The sequence below is a fragment of the Seriola dumerili genome, unplaced genomic scaffold, assembly GCF_002260705.1.
Source record: "Seriola dumerili isolate Sdu_G_001 unplaced genomic scaffold, Sdu_1.0 BDQW01000283.1, whole genome shotgun sequence".
NCBI lineage: Eukaryota > Metazoa > Chordata > Actinopteri > Carangiformes > Carangidae > Seriola > Seriola dumerili.
In genome coordinates, this window is record NW_019174538.1 from 148,254 (window position 1) to 165,897 (window position 17,644).

Genomic DNA, 17,644 nt, shown 5'->3' on the forward strand with positions numbered 1-17,644 from the left:
CCACCTTCATTAAATGAACATGGTGACTCCTGAGACTAACATGGTCCATCACACTGTCTGAACAGAGACAGGCAGACGGGAGCTGATCATAAATAAACTGAGCTGATACCTGATAAACACCTGATCATGTGACTGCTGAGTGTAAACTGGTGTGGACTCTGATAACAGTGACAGGAAACACACACAGACAGATCCTGCTAACAAACTGAAGGTTCTTCAGTCATTTCCTACACGAGTCTGAAGTCTGGTGTTTGTGAACGTGTCCCTCCTCTCACAGATAATGTGCTGCACATTAACAGAAGGACGAGCTGCCACGTCCTGGTCTGGCTCAACTCTGAGTTCCCTGTTTGGACTTTTAAGTGGAAACGAGACAAAAACACCGACAGATGTTAAACTGGTGACGTCAGGTCATTTTGCTTTGTGACTTCAGCCTTTAAATCAGCTTCAGCTGTGACAGGAGGATTTTCATGACAGAGCATATCAACCCTGTAGTCCAGTCTGGATCACACTGGGTTTTTAGTGTGCGTTACTCACAGGTCGAGCAGCACCTTCAGCCTGGAGGCGGGACAGAGGGTGACCAGCAGAGACCAGGCCTGCAGAGCAGCACTGTTGAGGCCTGGATTCCCAGGTTTAGGTGTGGGCAGCACCCCCTCTCTGTTGGGGTAGGAAGTCATGAATATACTCTCCAGAAGAGCCAAAGACTTGATCAGGTCCTGAGAGAGATCAGCAGAGACGTTCAGGGAAAACAGAGAGAGAAACATTAATGAGAGAGAGGAAGTGATTCTGTTTCACAGCACAGTGATCAGTTCAGCTGCTGATGAGTGAAGCCATGTTTTACAGAGGATTTATACATGAAGCGAGGAGGTGTGGCCTGCTCTTCACCATGTGACAGTCAGACAACAGTCAGACTCTTCACTGTGATACAGATGTTTCCCTGTAAGAGATTCATGGATATCACCAGATGTTCTCACCTCTCCCTCCTCAGCAGCTGACACATAACAGCACATCCCCAGAGCTCTGGCACACTGCAGGAAACAGCAGACAATGAGACGTGATGAGACGGGGACAGACACAGGGACACAAGAACACAACATGAGGTTAGCTTAGCATCATGTCAGTTAGGTGAGAACATGTTCCATCATCTGATTTATTTTCAGTAACTTAGTCAACCTTAAAATAGTTTTTCCTTTTTTCATTTTCAAATGAACCAAATAAATGATAATGTGGTTTCTACAAGTAGATTGATATAAATGGATCCATATAAATGTAAAGTAGAGGGTCCTCCAGAGTCTCTACACTCTGTCTCCTCTTTGTTTCACAGTGACAGAAAGCAGCAGCTGAACAGACCTAGAGATCCTCCTTAAATGAACAGTCCACTTTAAAACTGAATTTGCCCAGAGGATGAGTCACAGATTTTTAAAGTTTAATGTTGTTCAGTGAGTCTCTGTCCTGTGACTGACAGGTGAGTGTCAGCTGGCTGAACCAGATGTTTCTGAATCATCTGTAGTTTTTTATTGTCACATTTTCACTGTGTTGTAAAGTGTCTTTGAAAGGCGCCTATAAATAAAATGTATTATTATCATTAATATTATAATACAGCTCCTGGGCTTAGGCTCCATCGTTTACACACAGCTCAGAGCTGACATGTATATAAGATTTCATTTTCTCTATAAATGAAGATGATCTCAGAGCAGGAGGTTCCCATCATCACTCACACTCTGGCGTGCCGTGATGCTGGCACTGTTATCCATCAGGAGGGCAGTGAGGATGGGGCGGAGCACCTTGAAGCCCTCCTCCGCCTCATCTCCGCCCTCCAGCTGGATACAGAGCAGAGCGAAGACTGTGGCCGCCGCCGCCTGCTCCTCTCCGCCACCTGAACACAGAGAACAGGAAGTGATTATTCATGTTTCACTTACTCTGGTTCCACCTGAACACACAAGAGGAAACAGTTTCAACACTGATGATGAGACTGAACTGAAATGGATCCTGTGAAAGACTGAATACAACACAGGATACAACAAACAAAGACAGATAAGAAGAGAGGGAAAAATTCTAAGTAATAATAATTGCAGATTGTATTACGGTAGAAAAAAAAGAAAAGAAAATTAACCCTTTTTAAGACTTCTCTCCAGACAGTCACTGACAGTGAGGCGTCGCTCTGTCAGGAAGTCGTACAACACTCTAGACGAGAAGGCCTGACGCAACGACTCGAGGGCGGCCAGACGAGTCTTAGCACTGAGAGAGAGAGAGAGAGAGAGAGAGAGAGAGAGAGAGATAAAGTGAGTTCCTCCACTTCCTGTCTTCTACAATCTTTATCATTCTGCTGTTATTGTTGGGTCAAAGGTTAAAAACTCTCTCACCTCTTGTCCATCAGGTTGTCTATACACTGTTTGAGTTTGTCTTCCGTTTCCTCCTGTGCAGTCTGTTCATCCACCTGTTCCCCTCCTGAGTTCATCACAGTTTAAAGCCACAGTTAAAGAGGGAAACCTCAGGTCCACTGTAAGAGACTGGCTGTATTTACTTCCTGTGGGGTCTACAAGCAGCAACATGGCACTTATCTAAAATAAATAATACTCTATTCATGTCCCCACCTGTTCCCTCCTCCAGCACTGATGTAGTTTCACTGGCGCTGCTGCAGTGGCTCAGAATATCAGACGTCAGCTCATCATCACTGGCTCCAGACTCTCCCTTCACCCCATTCCTAACACCTGGGGGGTGGGGGGTGGGGGGGTGAAGTGTGTTTTATGTTTAGACAAACCAACAGACAACAAGCTCTGATACTGTAAATGAATCAGTCTCAGCATCTCCTCAGTCCTGCTGCAGAACTGCTGCTGGATGAAAGGAGAATTAAAATCAGCTGATCTGGATGATGGTGTGGTGAGTGTGGTGAGGACTGATGAGCTCAGTAACAGTTGTTAGAACAGGAAACAATGAGCAACATTAGGTCAAAAATATCTGTGAAAGTTTCCAAGTCAGAAGCTGCAGTGATGTTGGGAAACGAGTCGTTTCCTGCCTTTATTGTCCACAGGTCTGTTTGTTCCTCATCGGGCTGGAACACAGGGACTAAAAGAACAAACACCCACACTTTGAATAACCCTGCAGAGCGGACAGAGCTCAGGGTCTGTGCTTTGTTTACTGGATGCACTTTAATAGAACAACGTCATGACTGTTAAAAGTGTCACGAGTTTTCAAACGGCTACGATTCATATAAACTGGTAAAGAGTAGAGCTGCACGATACGCAGAAAATTTAAGATTTCTAGGTCTGGGTGATTCATCAATTTTATTTTCCATTATGATTTTGTCTTCCAACAATTATGAAAACAAGATAATCCAGATAAAACAATTATTGTGCCGAGTTCTGTAAAAGTTCAATAAATGCTGGTGTTTCCAAAGTCAATGAGTAATAGAGGTAAATAATCGTGATCTCAATATTGACCAAAAATAATTGTGATTATGATTTTTGCCATACTCAAGCAGCCATACTGAAAACAATATAAAAATGAAGACGATGGGATTTTTGTTCCTCTACGTCTGGAGAACAAGATCTGTAGGTCGGGGCGTCTCTGTAGCACCACAACACTGGTGGTGCTAACAATGCTAATGCTAACAATGCTAAAGTTAACAATGCTCCACAATGTGACACATTTCACCTTCTTCAAAAAAACTGCAGCTGCTGAGATCTGGATATTGAACTTGGTCAAACTGAGATTTCAAATATATTTTGATGAATTGTGCAGCTCTAATACAGAGTGACAAAATAACTACTTGTTCCTGTGAAAGTGAAATAAAAGCACAAACAGGAAGAAGTCAGAGTTAACCAGAGGTTGTCTGGGGGCCAGTTCTCCACAGTAACAGCAGGTTTAATGAAGATGACTGTAGCTCCCTCTGCTCAGCTGTCTGTCTGTGTCAGTAACTGGACCCCATGAGTTCATCTCAGACACACAGAGTCTATATAGAGTCTATATGATCTGTGAAGCATGAGACCACCTGCTGACACACTGAAGACGTTTCTTCATCAGACTGACTCTGACTGATGAAGACACACCTCCTCCTCCTCTTATAAACATCCCGAGAGCAGCTCTTCACACTGCTGTGACTACTACTGTGGAGGAACTGTAAATAACTAAAGGTAAAAATATCAGACCTCTTACATTAGTTTGGATAAAATATATATTTAAATGTATTTCTCTCTCTCTCTCTCTCTCTATATATATATATATATAAAATATTACATAATATCTAAATGCATATTTAAAAGCATTCAAATATACACTTTAATCACTGTTTATATAAACACATGTCCACTTGTTTGAATGAATATATTATACACAAGTGTTTTTTTTAATCAATGAAATGTGTATTTCTGCTATTGATATTTCTTTTGTTATAAACTTTATTTTTCTGTTCTGTCTCACATGTAAATGAGATCTTGATCTCAATGTGACTTCCTGATTAAATAAAGTAAGTAAACATACATTTTATGCACCTTTTCCCTCCATCATGTTTTATCATCAGTCTGACCCACACACGGACTCATGTTCTCCTGGTTAATGACAAGGAGAGACAACGGAAGAATTTCCCATCAGGCAGTTCACCTCCATCTTGTGTGTTTGTATTTAGAGTCTAAACAGAACAGGGAGCAGAGGCCAGGCGGCTAGGCTAAGCTAAGCTACCCATCAGGTTCCTGCTGGCTCAGGACTTTCTACTGTTGGTGGGATTACTGGAGACCAGAGTCACCATTCATCCAGTGTGGACCATCCAGAAGGGTCAGACCGTGTGTGTGTGTGTGTGTGTGTGTGTGTGTGTGTGTGTGTGTGTGTGTGTGTGTGTGTGTTCAGGTCAAACAGGACAGTTGAAGTAACCCAGAGGTCATCTATTGTTGCACCGATGCAACATGGGAGTTGTAGTTGTGTAACCTTCTCAATGAAAAACATTTATTAATGTTGATGTGTTTTACATATTGTCGATTGTTGAATCTGCATCTCTATGAAGTCACGTTTTTCTGCGTTAGATACAAGATCAATAATGATTCATGTACCTTAAATACAACAACTCTGATTTCATTAGTTTGTGTCTGACCTCAGGTCATCAGAATACCCCAGAGGAATCAGTGGCTCTATTATATCTGGGTCAAAGTTCAGCTCTTTGACACGAGCAGGATCAGCTGTGGAGTCTGTTGTCACGTCTTCTTCTCTGCCTTTTCTTATCCAGGGTAAATTTATCTGCACAACACAAAGTCTGAAATCCTAAAGGTTCTTGTTGTTGCTGACGTCTGTTCAGAAAGAGAATAATATCAACACAGACATGAACTCTACTGCAGAACAGGAGCTTCATTGACAATATATTAACAATGGTAGATAGATAACAGGAAAGATCTCATACAGTCTAATCAAAACATGTTTTAATGACATCTTAAATATTCTGCAGTCAGAGTGGGAACAGGAGGGAAAATTAAAATCTGAGAAAAATAATTATTAATGTTTTATATTATATTAATTTATATTAACATATTATTATTATTATCATTATTAGATTAAATCCAGGGACTATTTTCATTCATTCACCTGAGTGATAACCTACAATAAAATCCAGTTTCTCATGATTACCACATGAACCTGAACGCAGCTCTGAAAACCTGTCTCTGTGTAAAATGATGTAATATTATAATGTCTGAAGGAACAGCCTGCAGCTTCTCTCTCAAACCTCAGATAAAGCTCTCTGATCATTGCCCTGTCATCATCCTTGAACTCCTGGCAACTGTACAGATTACTCACACACACACACACACACACACACACACACACACACACACACACACAGGCCTGCCCACATACAGCTCAGTTATGTGAAGTGTGAGCTCCCTGCCATGGCTCACGTGTCGTCTCCACTTCGCTACTTTATGCCCACACAGCAGTCAGTCAGTCAGTCAGTCAGTCAGTCACAGCTACAACAGTCAGTCTGACCTGAGGAAGACAGACTCTACTGCCCAAAGCCAAAAAGGGTGGGAGTCTATTTGAGTCCCTGAAGCTTTAAAGACACAGAACTCCACTCTCTACTACAGCTGCACAATTAATTGAAATATAATCAAAATCTCAATGTGACCAAGTTCAATATCCAAATCACAGCAGCTGCACTTATTTTGATGAAGGTTAAATGTGTCACAACGTTGTGCATTGTTAGCATTAGCATTGTTAGCACCATCAGTGTTGTGGTGCTACAGAGACGCAACGACCTAAAGATCATATTCTCCAGACATAGAGGAACAAAAATCACGTCATTTAAAAAAGATTTTCAGTGAAAATGGAAAAACAATCGTTCACACTGAAATCACAATATCTGCCAAAATAATCACATATGATATCATGCAGCTCTACACTAAACTAAATTAACCTGTGTTCTCTCCAGTTTGTTGGGATTATTCACAGCTTTGGGATTTTAAGCAATAAAATTCAAATGTGTCATCATTAAGACTCATCAGAAACATTTGTTTTTATGTTACACTGCAACATCAGAGTCTGTCCACTTTGATATTGAGAGTTGCACAAAGTTGCACATTTCAATTTAAAAATCAGCCAGTCAACAACACATCACTACAAATATCTAAATAAACAACAAGTTGAGCAGATTGGGACGACGATGACACAGTTACTAATTAACCTGGCTCGTCAGGGTATGATGCTCTGTGGTGATATGAACTCAGTATGAAGAACGTCACGCTGACGGGACTTGAGAGAGAACACAGTCCCCACAGGAAGTCAATGACTGTCGCCTAAATCCTGCTGGTGTCAGGGCAGATCAGAAAGAGAGGCTAAGTGAAATGCATGATGGGAGCACACTCAGACTCAGGGTGATGCACACGAGGTGTTAGCAGCCAGCTGTCAGTGGAGGCTGATGAATGATGATGATGATCGTCATCACATTGATGAAGGTCAGACATGGATAAATTTTTTAAAAACTCATGAGGGTGGAGTAACTCAAGTCTGACATGCAAAAGGAAACTGCTGCAGAACCACAGAGAGGCTGTGATGGAGTCAGACAACAAAGTAAGCAGCCTGGGTATTGGTTACCATGGAAATGGTGTGAGGGATGGGTAAAAACTTTTCAGCACAGCTGGAAAACACACACGGAGGGTAATGGAGCATGTGATTGGCTGCTGGGTTTACATCATGCACTGTGGTGAGCTTCAAGAGCTTCTGGACAAGACTGGAGCTGGACATGAAGCTGTGGTGAAAGGTCAAGGAACGAGGGAGTTACCTTTCAGAGACACTTTAGCCGACAGCTGAAGAACCTCCTGACGAAGAGAGCCTGGAGATGATGAATGAATGGATGAAATAGAGGGTGTACAGATTGGAGGTAGGATGGTGGATGAATGTGTGAATTAATAGAAAGAAGATGTAAAATGAAGGAGTGATCGTGACAGAGGAGAAAACATCATAAGTGAGCTTCACTTTTCAACTGATGGAATTATGTAGCAAAATGCTGCTGCAGTTAACAATACTGCACGACCAGCACAGAAGCTAACTGGGAAGCTTTACAGTGAGTGATCATAAGATTTATAAATATAATGGAGACATCAGACTTAATGCTCCAATTGGTCCTGACTGCATTTCCCTGCCCTCCCTCTCTTTATAATACACCCCACAAAAATCTATATGTGTGTGTGTGTGTGTATTTTAGGCGCTAGCACGTGTGTGCTACCCGGGCAACGTAACTCCATGAAACGTGAAGGGCTGTTCCGCCCTGACAGGCACATGCACGGTCCACACCACTGATGTACACTGATAGAAACCATGTGTAGTGACTTCACTGCGTTTAAACCACCTTAATATACGAACTGTAAATCAACTGAAAGACCATGATGCACTTGTTGCACTTCTGGCTTCATGAGGTCTGATACTGCTGCTAAAAATAAGACAGCTAACTTTAACCCTAAAATGTAACTTTAACGTTTAACCCGGGTCCTGGATTAAATCATCACATGTTCTTTACCTGAGCTCGTGGTGGCTACAACATTCAACATACATGTCACACTGTTAAACCGCAGCACTGGTTATAAACTATATGGACGGTGAAGTTAGAGGAGCAACAGGCTGATTCATCATTCATCACATATGGCTCTGATCACTCAGCTGCCGCCGCCTGCTTTAAACATCATTAACACTTCGATCAGAGCCGTTATATTCAGTTTTACTCTCCCGCTGTTCATTGACACAAGCTGGATGGGTCGTTAGCCACTTACCGGGTTTACCGGAGCCACGTTTCCCCTTCTTACTCCGCGGCATGTCGAGCAGCGGGTCAATCCTCCAGTTCACAACAGATCTAGCAGAGTTAAGCTAGCTGAAGTTAAGCTATCTGAAGTTAGCCCGCTGTCAGCTCCGCGCCTCGCGGGTTTCAGTTGGTTTGAAGGCGGCAGTAGCAGCAGCAGACGGTCGGGTGGTCTCCGTGGTTGATTCTCGATTGGGTAAAAACGCTCCAGACTTCCCTCTTCTTTCTCACTTGTGTTGACACTTTCAGCTAACGACGACGGGCGTCCTCTACAAACACCATCCGCCGCCACGTCCCGCCGCTCTCCGCTGACTTCAGACCGGGAATGAAGAGTTACCGGAGGCGAAGGAGTCACTTCACTCTCTGTATTATCTGTGTTTGTCTCCGGGTAATCTGTATCTACCGCCAGACTGAGACTCTAAGTGTTTTTCAAAGTGTTTAGGACGGAGTTTTGAGCACGCTGCTGTCGCGAAGTCCACCATCTTCCCCTCAGTAACGACTGATCGGACCGGCTGCTGGGGTTGCCAGGTTCGCTCTGTTAGCATCCCCCGTTTCCGGTGGTATGTCTGAGGTTAGACTGATGTGAGTAATGTTAGTGCGAGTCAAGTCGAAAAAGTCTATATTGAAAATACGCTGACAACTCAGACTATTGAAACATTTAGACACAAATCAGAACATTAACTTTCAAATCAGTTAAAATATTTGATTTGAATTCAGGGCAGTCGGAATTATGAGACAAAATCTGAAAAAAAAAACAAAGTTCAGTTCTTATTTTTAACCAAACGTTTCCCCGGACCGACGATTTCATGAATTGACAACATTTTAATAGATAAAAGTGAGTCACAGACAAGTGAAGAGAAAATCTCCTTTATTGGAGAAAAGACATTTTCTAATCAGATAAAAAATGTTATTTAAAATGTTTAAACCTAAATATTAGAGTCCACACTCATACACAGTGCACCTTCAAGACTACCTTTAAAGCAGTAGTTTTATTTCTATATTTAGTATGTTATTATTTCAATAAAATAACACACACAGCGTAAAGAAGAAATTAGATTTCACCAGTAGTTAGACAGAGCACACATAATGACCATTAACATGTTCTGAAGTTAGACTATCAGTGAACCACATGTAGTGTAAACTTATCTTTAAGGTTCACTGCATTATGAACAGTCAGAGAAACTGGTCAGGTTTGATCACATCAACAGGACAAATCATGTTTCAGGATTATGAGCTGGTCCTGTTTGACCTTCTTCATCAAGCTTTTAACAATATTATTATAACAATATAACAATATTATATTAACAATAATATTAATAAAAAACTATATTTAAAAGATCTTATAAAACAGAAGTACAGAGATGCAGTGATTTCACATGAAAAGAATGATTTGGATTGTTTTTGTTTTGGTCCAGCAGTGAAAGATGAAATATCATGTTTCATTAGTAAAACATATTTTCTACAACAAAGGCTGATGAAATACTTGTGTTTAAAGGATCCAGAGCTGCGAGCTGATTCAGTTCAACCTGAAAAAGAAAATCAGACTCTGGTCTATGGACCATGTCACAGAACCTCAGGTCCAGACTGTGGTCACACATTCATTATCCGACTCAACCACACTGATGTCATTTACTCCATCTCATCTGTAAACTGCTCACAGTTCGCTACAGGTGAAACCATGTGACTGCTGTAGGTAGAGTCAGCCTTCTATTTAACGTCCTGTATAAACTGATTAAGTACATCGCTAATTAAGTAAATGACTTTAGTGTCTGTGAAACTCTCAGTGCCTCTTTTTCTCTCAGAACTCATGTATTCAGACTTTTCAGTTTTCCATTGGTGTATTTCCAGAGGTAAACAGAAGAGGGCGACATCAGTGAACCAGGGCCAGAGCAGTGCAATGCTCCAGTGTGTGTGTGTGTGTGTGTGTGTGTGTGTGTGTGTGTGTGTGTGTGTGTGTGTGTGTGTGTGTGTGTGTGTGTGTGTGTGTGTCCTATCCAGAGTAGTAGTTGGTGGGGACGAAGGGCATCTTGCTGACGGTGGCCGGCACTGCTTTCTTCCTGACCTCGACCTGGATGTTTGTTCCGTTCTTAGCGAACGCTGCGTCCACGTAACCCATGGCAATGTTCTTCTTCAGGCAGGGGGAGGGGCAGCCGCTGGTCACCTCACCTGAATAAGACAGAAAAGAAAAGGTGTTTCCTGTCTGGCTACATGTTCAGAGGAAATCACTGAAGTCAGCAGACAGACGTGTTTATATACCATTTATACCAGCCTGGTTGGTCTTTACATTCATCCACTCACTCATTCATCCACTCACTCATTCACTAAATGTGAGACTGGTAACAGCTTAAGTTCATGAGGATTTCCTTCAGTCTGACTGATGCATGAAAAACAACATGTGACATAAACTTTTGAATTAATCGTCATCACATTGACCTGGTGATGTATCATGTTACATATGACGTCACAACTCATTGATCATAACCTTTTCCATTATTGAATTCTTTTTTTAAAAGAATGTGTAGGGGTTGAAAGTGTGACTGTGGCGCCCCCCAGTGGCAGGATCATTAAAACCCTGTGGCACAGCGATGGACAAACTGGATGTTTCACACACACTTTGTTTTACAGCTGATTAGTTCCACATGTTCAGGTGATTCAGTGTTTATGAATATACAGTAAATGGTGAATATATTGTTTTTACCTTTACACCATATAATGTCACATTTATATTGTATATATTAACATCACATTTCCTATTTTATGTTTATATTTTATCTTCATCTTTATAATCTTATTTCTTATTCTCTATTCTTTGCTGTTATTCATCACAAACATAACTGAACTGGTTTCCACTGAACTCGGTGGAGGGATGAGACATGGCCCAGGATCAGATCCAGATGTTTGTGTGGTGTCAGATGTTCAGCTCTGGTGGAGGGTTGTGCTCTCTATTTTTATTTATTTACTTTTGTTGATTTTACAAAATGAACTTTTCTCAACCTTGGTGTGAAAGAGATTCTGTTCTTTATTTTATTTTTTATTAAAAATGATTGTTGTGATTATTGTCTTGTCATACTGTTGCTCACACCACTGTTCATTAAAACACACAGCTCCCTCCGCTCCACCACGCCTCACCTATAACCTGTCCATCAGAGCTGAGGATGGGGGTGTGTTGACGGACGGGGGGGCCGGTGGACACCAGGCCGACTCTCTTCCTCGCCGTCTTGGCTTTGATCTGGGGGACGATGATGTCAGCGCCCGGGAAATCCTTTGTCTGACGGCGACGCTTTCCTGTGTGTGAGAAGAGAAAGGGAGTGAATACACTGAACAGACTGAAGAACACACACACGCGCACGCACGCGCGCAAGCACGCACGCACACACACACACACACACATATTAAAGAGGAAGTGAACAGAGACGGATGTAAATCTTAATGTAGGAGAACATGAACATCATCTTCCTAAAATACATGATTAAATAACTGAATTAAAACCAACCCGGTCCCTTCACTGCACGTCTGTGGACCACATGTCTCTGAGTCTCTGTGTTCATGTGAATCTGTAAACTCACCTGTTCACCTGTTCCACCACAACCTGCCACAAAGACAGAAACTACTGATAAAACACGATGAGGTAAAGCCTCACCTATGGTCCAGACCAGCGTCGCCTCCACAGGTGTGGTGGTCTCGTCTATGTCGTTGCCATAGAGACAAAGCCCCGCCTCCAGCCTCAGACTGTCCCTGGCACCCAAACCGGCCAGCTTCACCTCGCTGTTACCCAGCAGCCTCTCTGTCAGCTCCACCACTCTGGACTGAGGGACGGAGATCTGAGACACAGAGACAAAGAGACACAGAGACAAAGAGAGAGAGAGAGAGACAGAGACAAAGAGAGACAGAGAGAGAAACACAGAGACAAAGAGAGAGAGACAGAGACAAAGAGAGACAGAGAGAGAAACACAGAGACAAAGAGAGAGAGACAGAGAGAGAGAGAGACAAAGAGAGACAGAGAGAGAGACAGAAACACAGAGACAAAGAGAGACAGAGACAAAGAGAGACAGAAACACAGAGACAGAGACAAAGAGAGAGAGAGAGAGAGAGAGAAACACAGAGACAAAGAGAGAGAGAGAGACAGAGACAGAAACACAGAGACAAAGAGAGACAGAGACAAAGAGAGACAGAGAGAGAAACACAGAGACAAAGAGAGAGAGACAGAGAGAGACAGAAACACAGAGACAAAGAGAGACAGAGAGAGAGACCGAGAGAGACAGAAACACAGAGACAAAGAGAGAGAGACAGAGACAAAGAGAGAGAGAGAGAGACAGAGAGAGACAGAAACACAGAGACAAAGAGAGACAGAAACACAGAGACAGAGACAAAGAGAGACAGAGAGAGACAGAGACAAAGAGAGAGAGAGAGAGAGACAAAGAGAGACAGAGAGAGAGACAGAAACACAGAGACAAAGAAAGACAGAGACAAAGAGAGACAGAGAGAGAAACACAGAGACAAAGAGAGAGAGACAGAGAGAGACAGAAACACAGAGACAAAGAGAGAGAGACAGAGACAAAGAGAGACAGAGAGAGACAGACAGAGACAGAAACACAGAGACAAAGAGAGAGAGAGAGAGACAGAGAGAGACAGAAACACAGAGACAAAGAGAGACAGAGACAAAGAGAGACAGAAACACAGAGACAGAGACAAAGAGAGACAGAGAGAGAGAGAGACAGAGAGAGACAGACAGAGACAGAAACACAGAGACAAAGAAAGAGAGAGAGAGACAGAGAGACACAGAAACACAGAGACAAAGAGAGACAGAGAGAGACAGAGAGAGACAGAAACACAGAGACAAAGAGAGACAGAGAGAGAGACAGAAACACAGAGACAAAGAAAGACAGAGACAAAGAGAGACAGAGACACCAGGAGCTTTAGAGCTGGTTCTGAACAGGAAACAGAATATGAGAATATGAAACATCTCTGGTCTTTATGGACATAGAGCGATTAACCATTACACTGTTGATTAGCTACGTTAGCGGCTCGGCTAACACAGCTCCAGGTCTCAGGATGTTGGATGGACTAGAGACATTCATGAATCCTAAGACTCAACGATCCTCTGACGTTTCCTCCATCAGTCACGTCTCTGTCAATCACATTTATTTGTCCAATGTCAACAAGAGAAGAAGACGGAGCCCCACCTCCACCCCGTCCTCTCCGGTGTATCCACAGCGAGTGATCCTACAGCCAGGGACACCAAACACAGCGGCCAGGGCCGAGGTCATGAAGGTCAGCTTACTGAGGTCTTCCTTCAGCCCCTCCTGGAGAACCCGCGACATGGAGGGACCTGACAACACAGATAATCAATGATCTGTAATCTAAGACATGGAGAGGGGAGGACTCACACTGTTAATTAGCTCAAGATTAAAAGAGGAGAGAGTGAAATAAAAGAACAAAGAACAGATGGCAAAAGATGAAATTATTAAAAAAATTAATAAAGTAGAGGGAGGGAAAGAAAGAAAGAAAGAAAATCTTACCTTGCAGAGCGATCAGAGCTTCATCAAGAAACTCCAGATCCACATCAAAACCTGCTGCTTTGAACTCTGCCAGTCTGGCCTACAGGGAACACACACACACACACACACACACACACACACACACACACACACACACACACACACACACACAGTCAGACACTGTCTTGCTGTCTGTCCACACTCTGTTCATCTGTATTCACCTTCATGTGGGCGGAGTCCTTGTCGGCACAGCCGGCGTTGGAGACCACGTACAGGTAACCCTGGTCTGTCTTTGTCACGATGAGGTCATCAATGATCCCTCCTCTCTCAGTGGTGAAGAGGGACAACGTACCCTGGGGGGGGGGGCAGAGAACAAGATGTTTCCTTATTCTAGGACTCTTTAATTGAATTATTATTCTAATAATTACCTGATAAATCATTTATCATCATTTATCAGTGAAAGTTTAAATGAGGAAAAGGTGAAAAAATCAAACTTATCATATAAAAGTCTGTGTGATAATTAAATTATAGACAATTCCAGATGTTCTGATGTTTTCCAGTCGCCTCCCATCACTGTCCTCTCCACTGAAGCAGCTGCTGGTTGTTTCTAATCCAGGTATTTATTGAATAAATCATTAAGAACAATGAAGCTGTGAACTCAGCTGAGAAACTGAAGCAGCTCCAAACACAGTGAGAACAAACCAGGAGGAGACCAGACAATCAATCTATCAATCAATGTCTTTATATTGACAGTGGATCACATGACCACAGAGATGTTCTCAGACCTGCTCAGCACCACACAGTTGACACAGTGAGGCATCTCACAGCTGTACAGACAGATGTTCTCCTCTAACATGAGTCAGAACCTCCACCCTGGATCTGCTGCATGTGACTGTCACAGGTAGACGGTCAGGTGACGCAGCTTCATCTCACCTGGTTGTCCTTCAGTTCTTGGATATCTGCCACCACCAGAGACTCCATGAACTTCACCCTGTCTCTGCCGTGGACTTTGGTCTGACAGGAACAACAAACAGTTCAGTACAAAGACGGTCCCTTTGTCATTTCTGTGTATTTTAAAAATGCAAAAATAAATAAATAAAAACTATGATGATGTGCGTCTACATATGTGTGTGAGTTTGCATGTGTGTATTTGTTAACTTTAACTTTATTTGTATATCACTTTTCATACAAACAACATAACAGAAAGTGCTTCACAGAATAAAAGCAATAAAAAGATTAATAAATAAAAACAACCACCTCACACACACACACACACACAAGTAATAAATAAAAGACCAAAAATAAGACAATAATAAGAGGGACTGAGGAAACAATGAAGATAAAGATAAAATAAAACCAGAGGAGATGAATGAAGAGATTAAAAGCAGAAATAAAAGCAGGATATTAAAGATCAAAGTCGTGTTCCTGCGTCTGTCTGAGCGTCTCGTCGTCTCACCTGCAGCATGTGGCTGACGTCGAAGATGGAGCAGTGCTCTCTGGTGTGCATGTGTGAGGCGATGTGACTGTCTTTATACTGGACGGGCATGGCCCAGCCCGCAAACTCCACCATCTTCCCCCCGTGCCGTCTGTGGAAGTCAAACAGGGGGGTCCTCTTCAAGGCCGCCTGGGAAAACACAACACTGTTGAGTGGAAAAAGTAACAGAGACACGGGGAACTGGAGTGACTCAAGTCTAATGCTCCGTTTACAGGGAGGATGTAGGAAAAACAGCATGTTCAGGTTCAGAAAGATGTTTTTTCATTCACTTATTTCTAATATGATTTATTGATTGATTTACTGATTGATCGATTTATCTCTACTGCGAGGATCAGTTTGATCTCTGCTGTGGGAGAACAGAACAGATCAAATCTCTCACAGATGAAACTTCATGAACAGGATGTTACATGTGACAGTGATGACAGTCTCGTTTCTACTGTGTTCTCTTCTTTATACTCTGACCTTTGACCTTTGAACCGGCCAGTGAGGGGGGCTTATCAGTGCAGCAGCAGCAGTGCATTATGGGATAGAGTGTGTTAGCACTTTACATAAGAGTGAACTGCTTTTTACAAAACTGTGCAAGTCCAAAGTCACATATTAATAACAGAGGAGGTGGTTGTTGTGGTTGTAATCTACACACACACACACACACACACACACACACACACACACACACACACACACACACACACACAATGAACTACTACAGATTAGTGTTATCCACATGGTCAGGACTTTAGTCTTTTCTATCTGTATCTATTGTGTTTGACTGAAAGTTTTTACAGATAATAAACGATGTTACTGACGTCTGATTCATTATTTCATTCACAACTTCCCCTACAATAATTCAATGTCCATCACATCAGCACTGGATTATTACATGTTGCTCTATTTGTTATGTCCTGTCACATGTCTATGGCGTTGTGTTTGTATTTTTATATTTATACATTTATATATTTCTGATCTTTAGGAGAAAATACAGTTTCACTGCTGAGACTCTGTTGTTTGGTGTGAAGGACAATAAAGTTCACTCTGAATCCGGCCACAGAGTGAACGGATGAATGCGGCCACAGAGTGAACGGATGAATGTGGCCACATGTACAGTCTCACTTCACGGCCTGTCATGAGGCTCAGTCGGAGCTGGCAGAGCTTTAGACTCAGTGACTCGTGGTTTTAATAAAATCATCTGCAGCTCAGTGAAGCGGGAACTGATGAACATTATGTCTGCATCAACTGACCTGAACTAGCTGCTGCTGCTGAGACACGTTCTTACTGTAAAACAGGGATTTATTCTGATGTTTCTGAACTACAGGTCAAACATGAAGACAGCTCCACAGCCTCTCACTTCATCCTGAGAACTTCCAGCTGAAGATGAGACTGGGACGTTTCTCTCAGTTTAACCCGCAGTGACAGAAGTGAACCGACACTGACCTCTGCACCTGAAGCCCGTCTCTGCTGCTGCCTCCTGCCCGCACATCCAGCTCCACAGCCCCGCAGCAAACCGTCTCTCGAAGCCCGAAACCCGAGCCCCGAAGTCCCGACCCCAACCAGCAGCCGAGCCGACATCATGCCACCTGAGTCCCGCTGAAGTCTGTCTCTCTCTCGGCTCCTGGAAGACGAACACTTCCGCTGTGAAACTCTTGGAGTTTCTGCTTTCCTGGCAAAACACAGATGAGCGGAGGCGACTGAAGGAACGAGCAAAGACTTGTGGGAAATGTAGTCGATGTAGTCTGTTTGCCCTGTCGAGCTTTATGATGCTAATGAGTGGTGCCTTCACTGGACTCTAAATAAATGGTGATTTTCAGCTCAACAGCTCATTGTGTTAACATGTGTTGGTTTAGTGGGCTAATGCTAAGCTAATGCTAAAGTGGCACATAGGTTTATTTTTAGAATGATCACTGTGGCTGAGAAAAGTTGACCAGGATCAAACAGTAACTTTAATAATGATAAAAAAAAAACGATTTAATTAAATTAAATTAAATTAAATTTGAAAAAAAATTAAAATAAAATAATGATAATGATAATAATAATAATTTAATAACTTTATTTATAAACAGACAACTTTAACTATAACAATTAATAACGTTTGTTTTTTGCAGTAGCAGTGCACAGGTGATAAATACATTTTTCATTTTCTTCCTGCCGCAGCTCTTTCTGTAGCTTCAGACAGAACCAAAGGTTCTCTACAACAGAACTCAGAACCGTTATATGTTTTACTGTTGCTTCAAGTTTCCTGTGAAAATAAATACATTCTCTGTTATTGTCTGAAACAGTGAATTTTAAACAAAACCCAGAGAAGGACATTAAACAAACTTGTACAAAAGTATTTTTCTGTGTTGTTTTTTGTGGCAGAGTCAGACACTGCCAAGATGGCGACAGATGAGC

The 17,644-nt window shown here is 42.4% G+C and overlaps 2 protein-coding genes across 4 annotated transcripts in view; both read right to left on the reverse strand.

Moving 5' to 3' along the window:
• Nucleotides 1-8,758, reverse strand: part of LOC111230748 (interferon-related developmental regulator 2-like) — a 13,469-nt gene extending 4,711 nt beyond the window's left edge. For 2 of the 3 annotated variants that reach the window (XM_022757580.1, XM_022757579.1), the window contains exons 1-8: nucleotides 8,241-8,758; nucleotides 7,256-7,306; nucleotides 2,592-2,708; nucleotides 2,361-2,445; nucleotides 2,111-2,235; nucleotides 1,716-1,873; nucleotides 972-1,025; nucleotides 535-713 (exon numbers count right to left, since the gene is read on the reverse strand). In XM_022757580.1, coding sequence (XP_022613301.1) covers nucleotides 535-713; nucleotides 972-1,025; nucleotides 1,716-1,873; nucleotides 2,111-2,235; nucleotides 2,361-2,445; nucleotides 2,592-2,708; nucleotides 7,256-7,306; nucleotides 8,241-8,283 — 812 coding nt within the window. In that variant the 5' untranslated portion in view covers nucleotides 8,284-8,758. The remainder of the gene's footprint in view (nucleotides 1-534; nucleotides 714-971; nucleotides 1,026-1,715; nucleotides 1,874-2,110; nucleotides 2,236-2,360; nucleotides 2,446-2,591; nucleotides 2,709-7,255; nucleotides 7,307-8,240) is intronic. The other variant, XM_022757581.1, reaches the window with a different exon arrangement.
• A 432-nt stretch (nucleotides 8,759-9,190) lies between these two features.
• On the reverse strand, nucleotides 9,191-16,913 carry amt (aminomethyltransferase). Its single transcript, XM_022757566.1, has 9 exons — nucleotides 16,691-16,913; nucleotides 15,221-15,388; nucleotides 14,698-14,778; nucleotides 13,986-14,117; nucleotides 13,786-13,864; nucleotides 13,450-13,595; nucleotides 11,907-12,087; nucleotides 11,396-11,551; nucleotides 9,191-10,432 (listed from the first exon to the last, which is right to left on the reverse strand). The coding sequence occupies exons 1-9, from the start codon at nucleotides 16,826-16,828 to the stop codon at nucleotides 10,257-10,259; spliced, it is 1,257 nt and encodes a 418-aa protein (XP_022613287.1). The 5' UTR covers nucleotides 16,829-16,913; the 3' UTR covers nucleotides 9,191-10,256.
• Nucleotides 16,914-17,644: the final 731 nt, after the last annotated feature.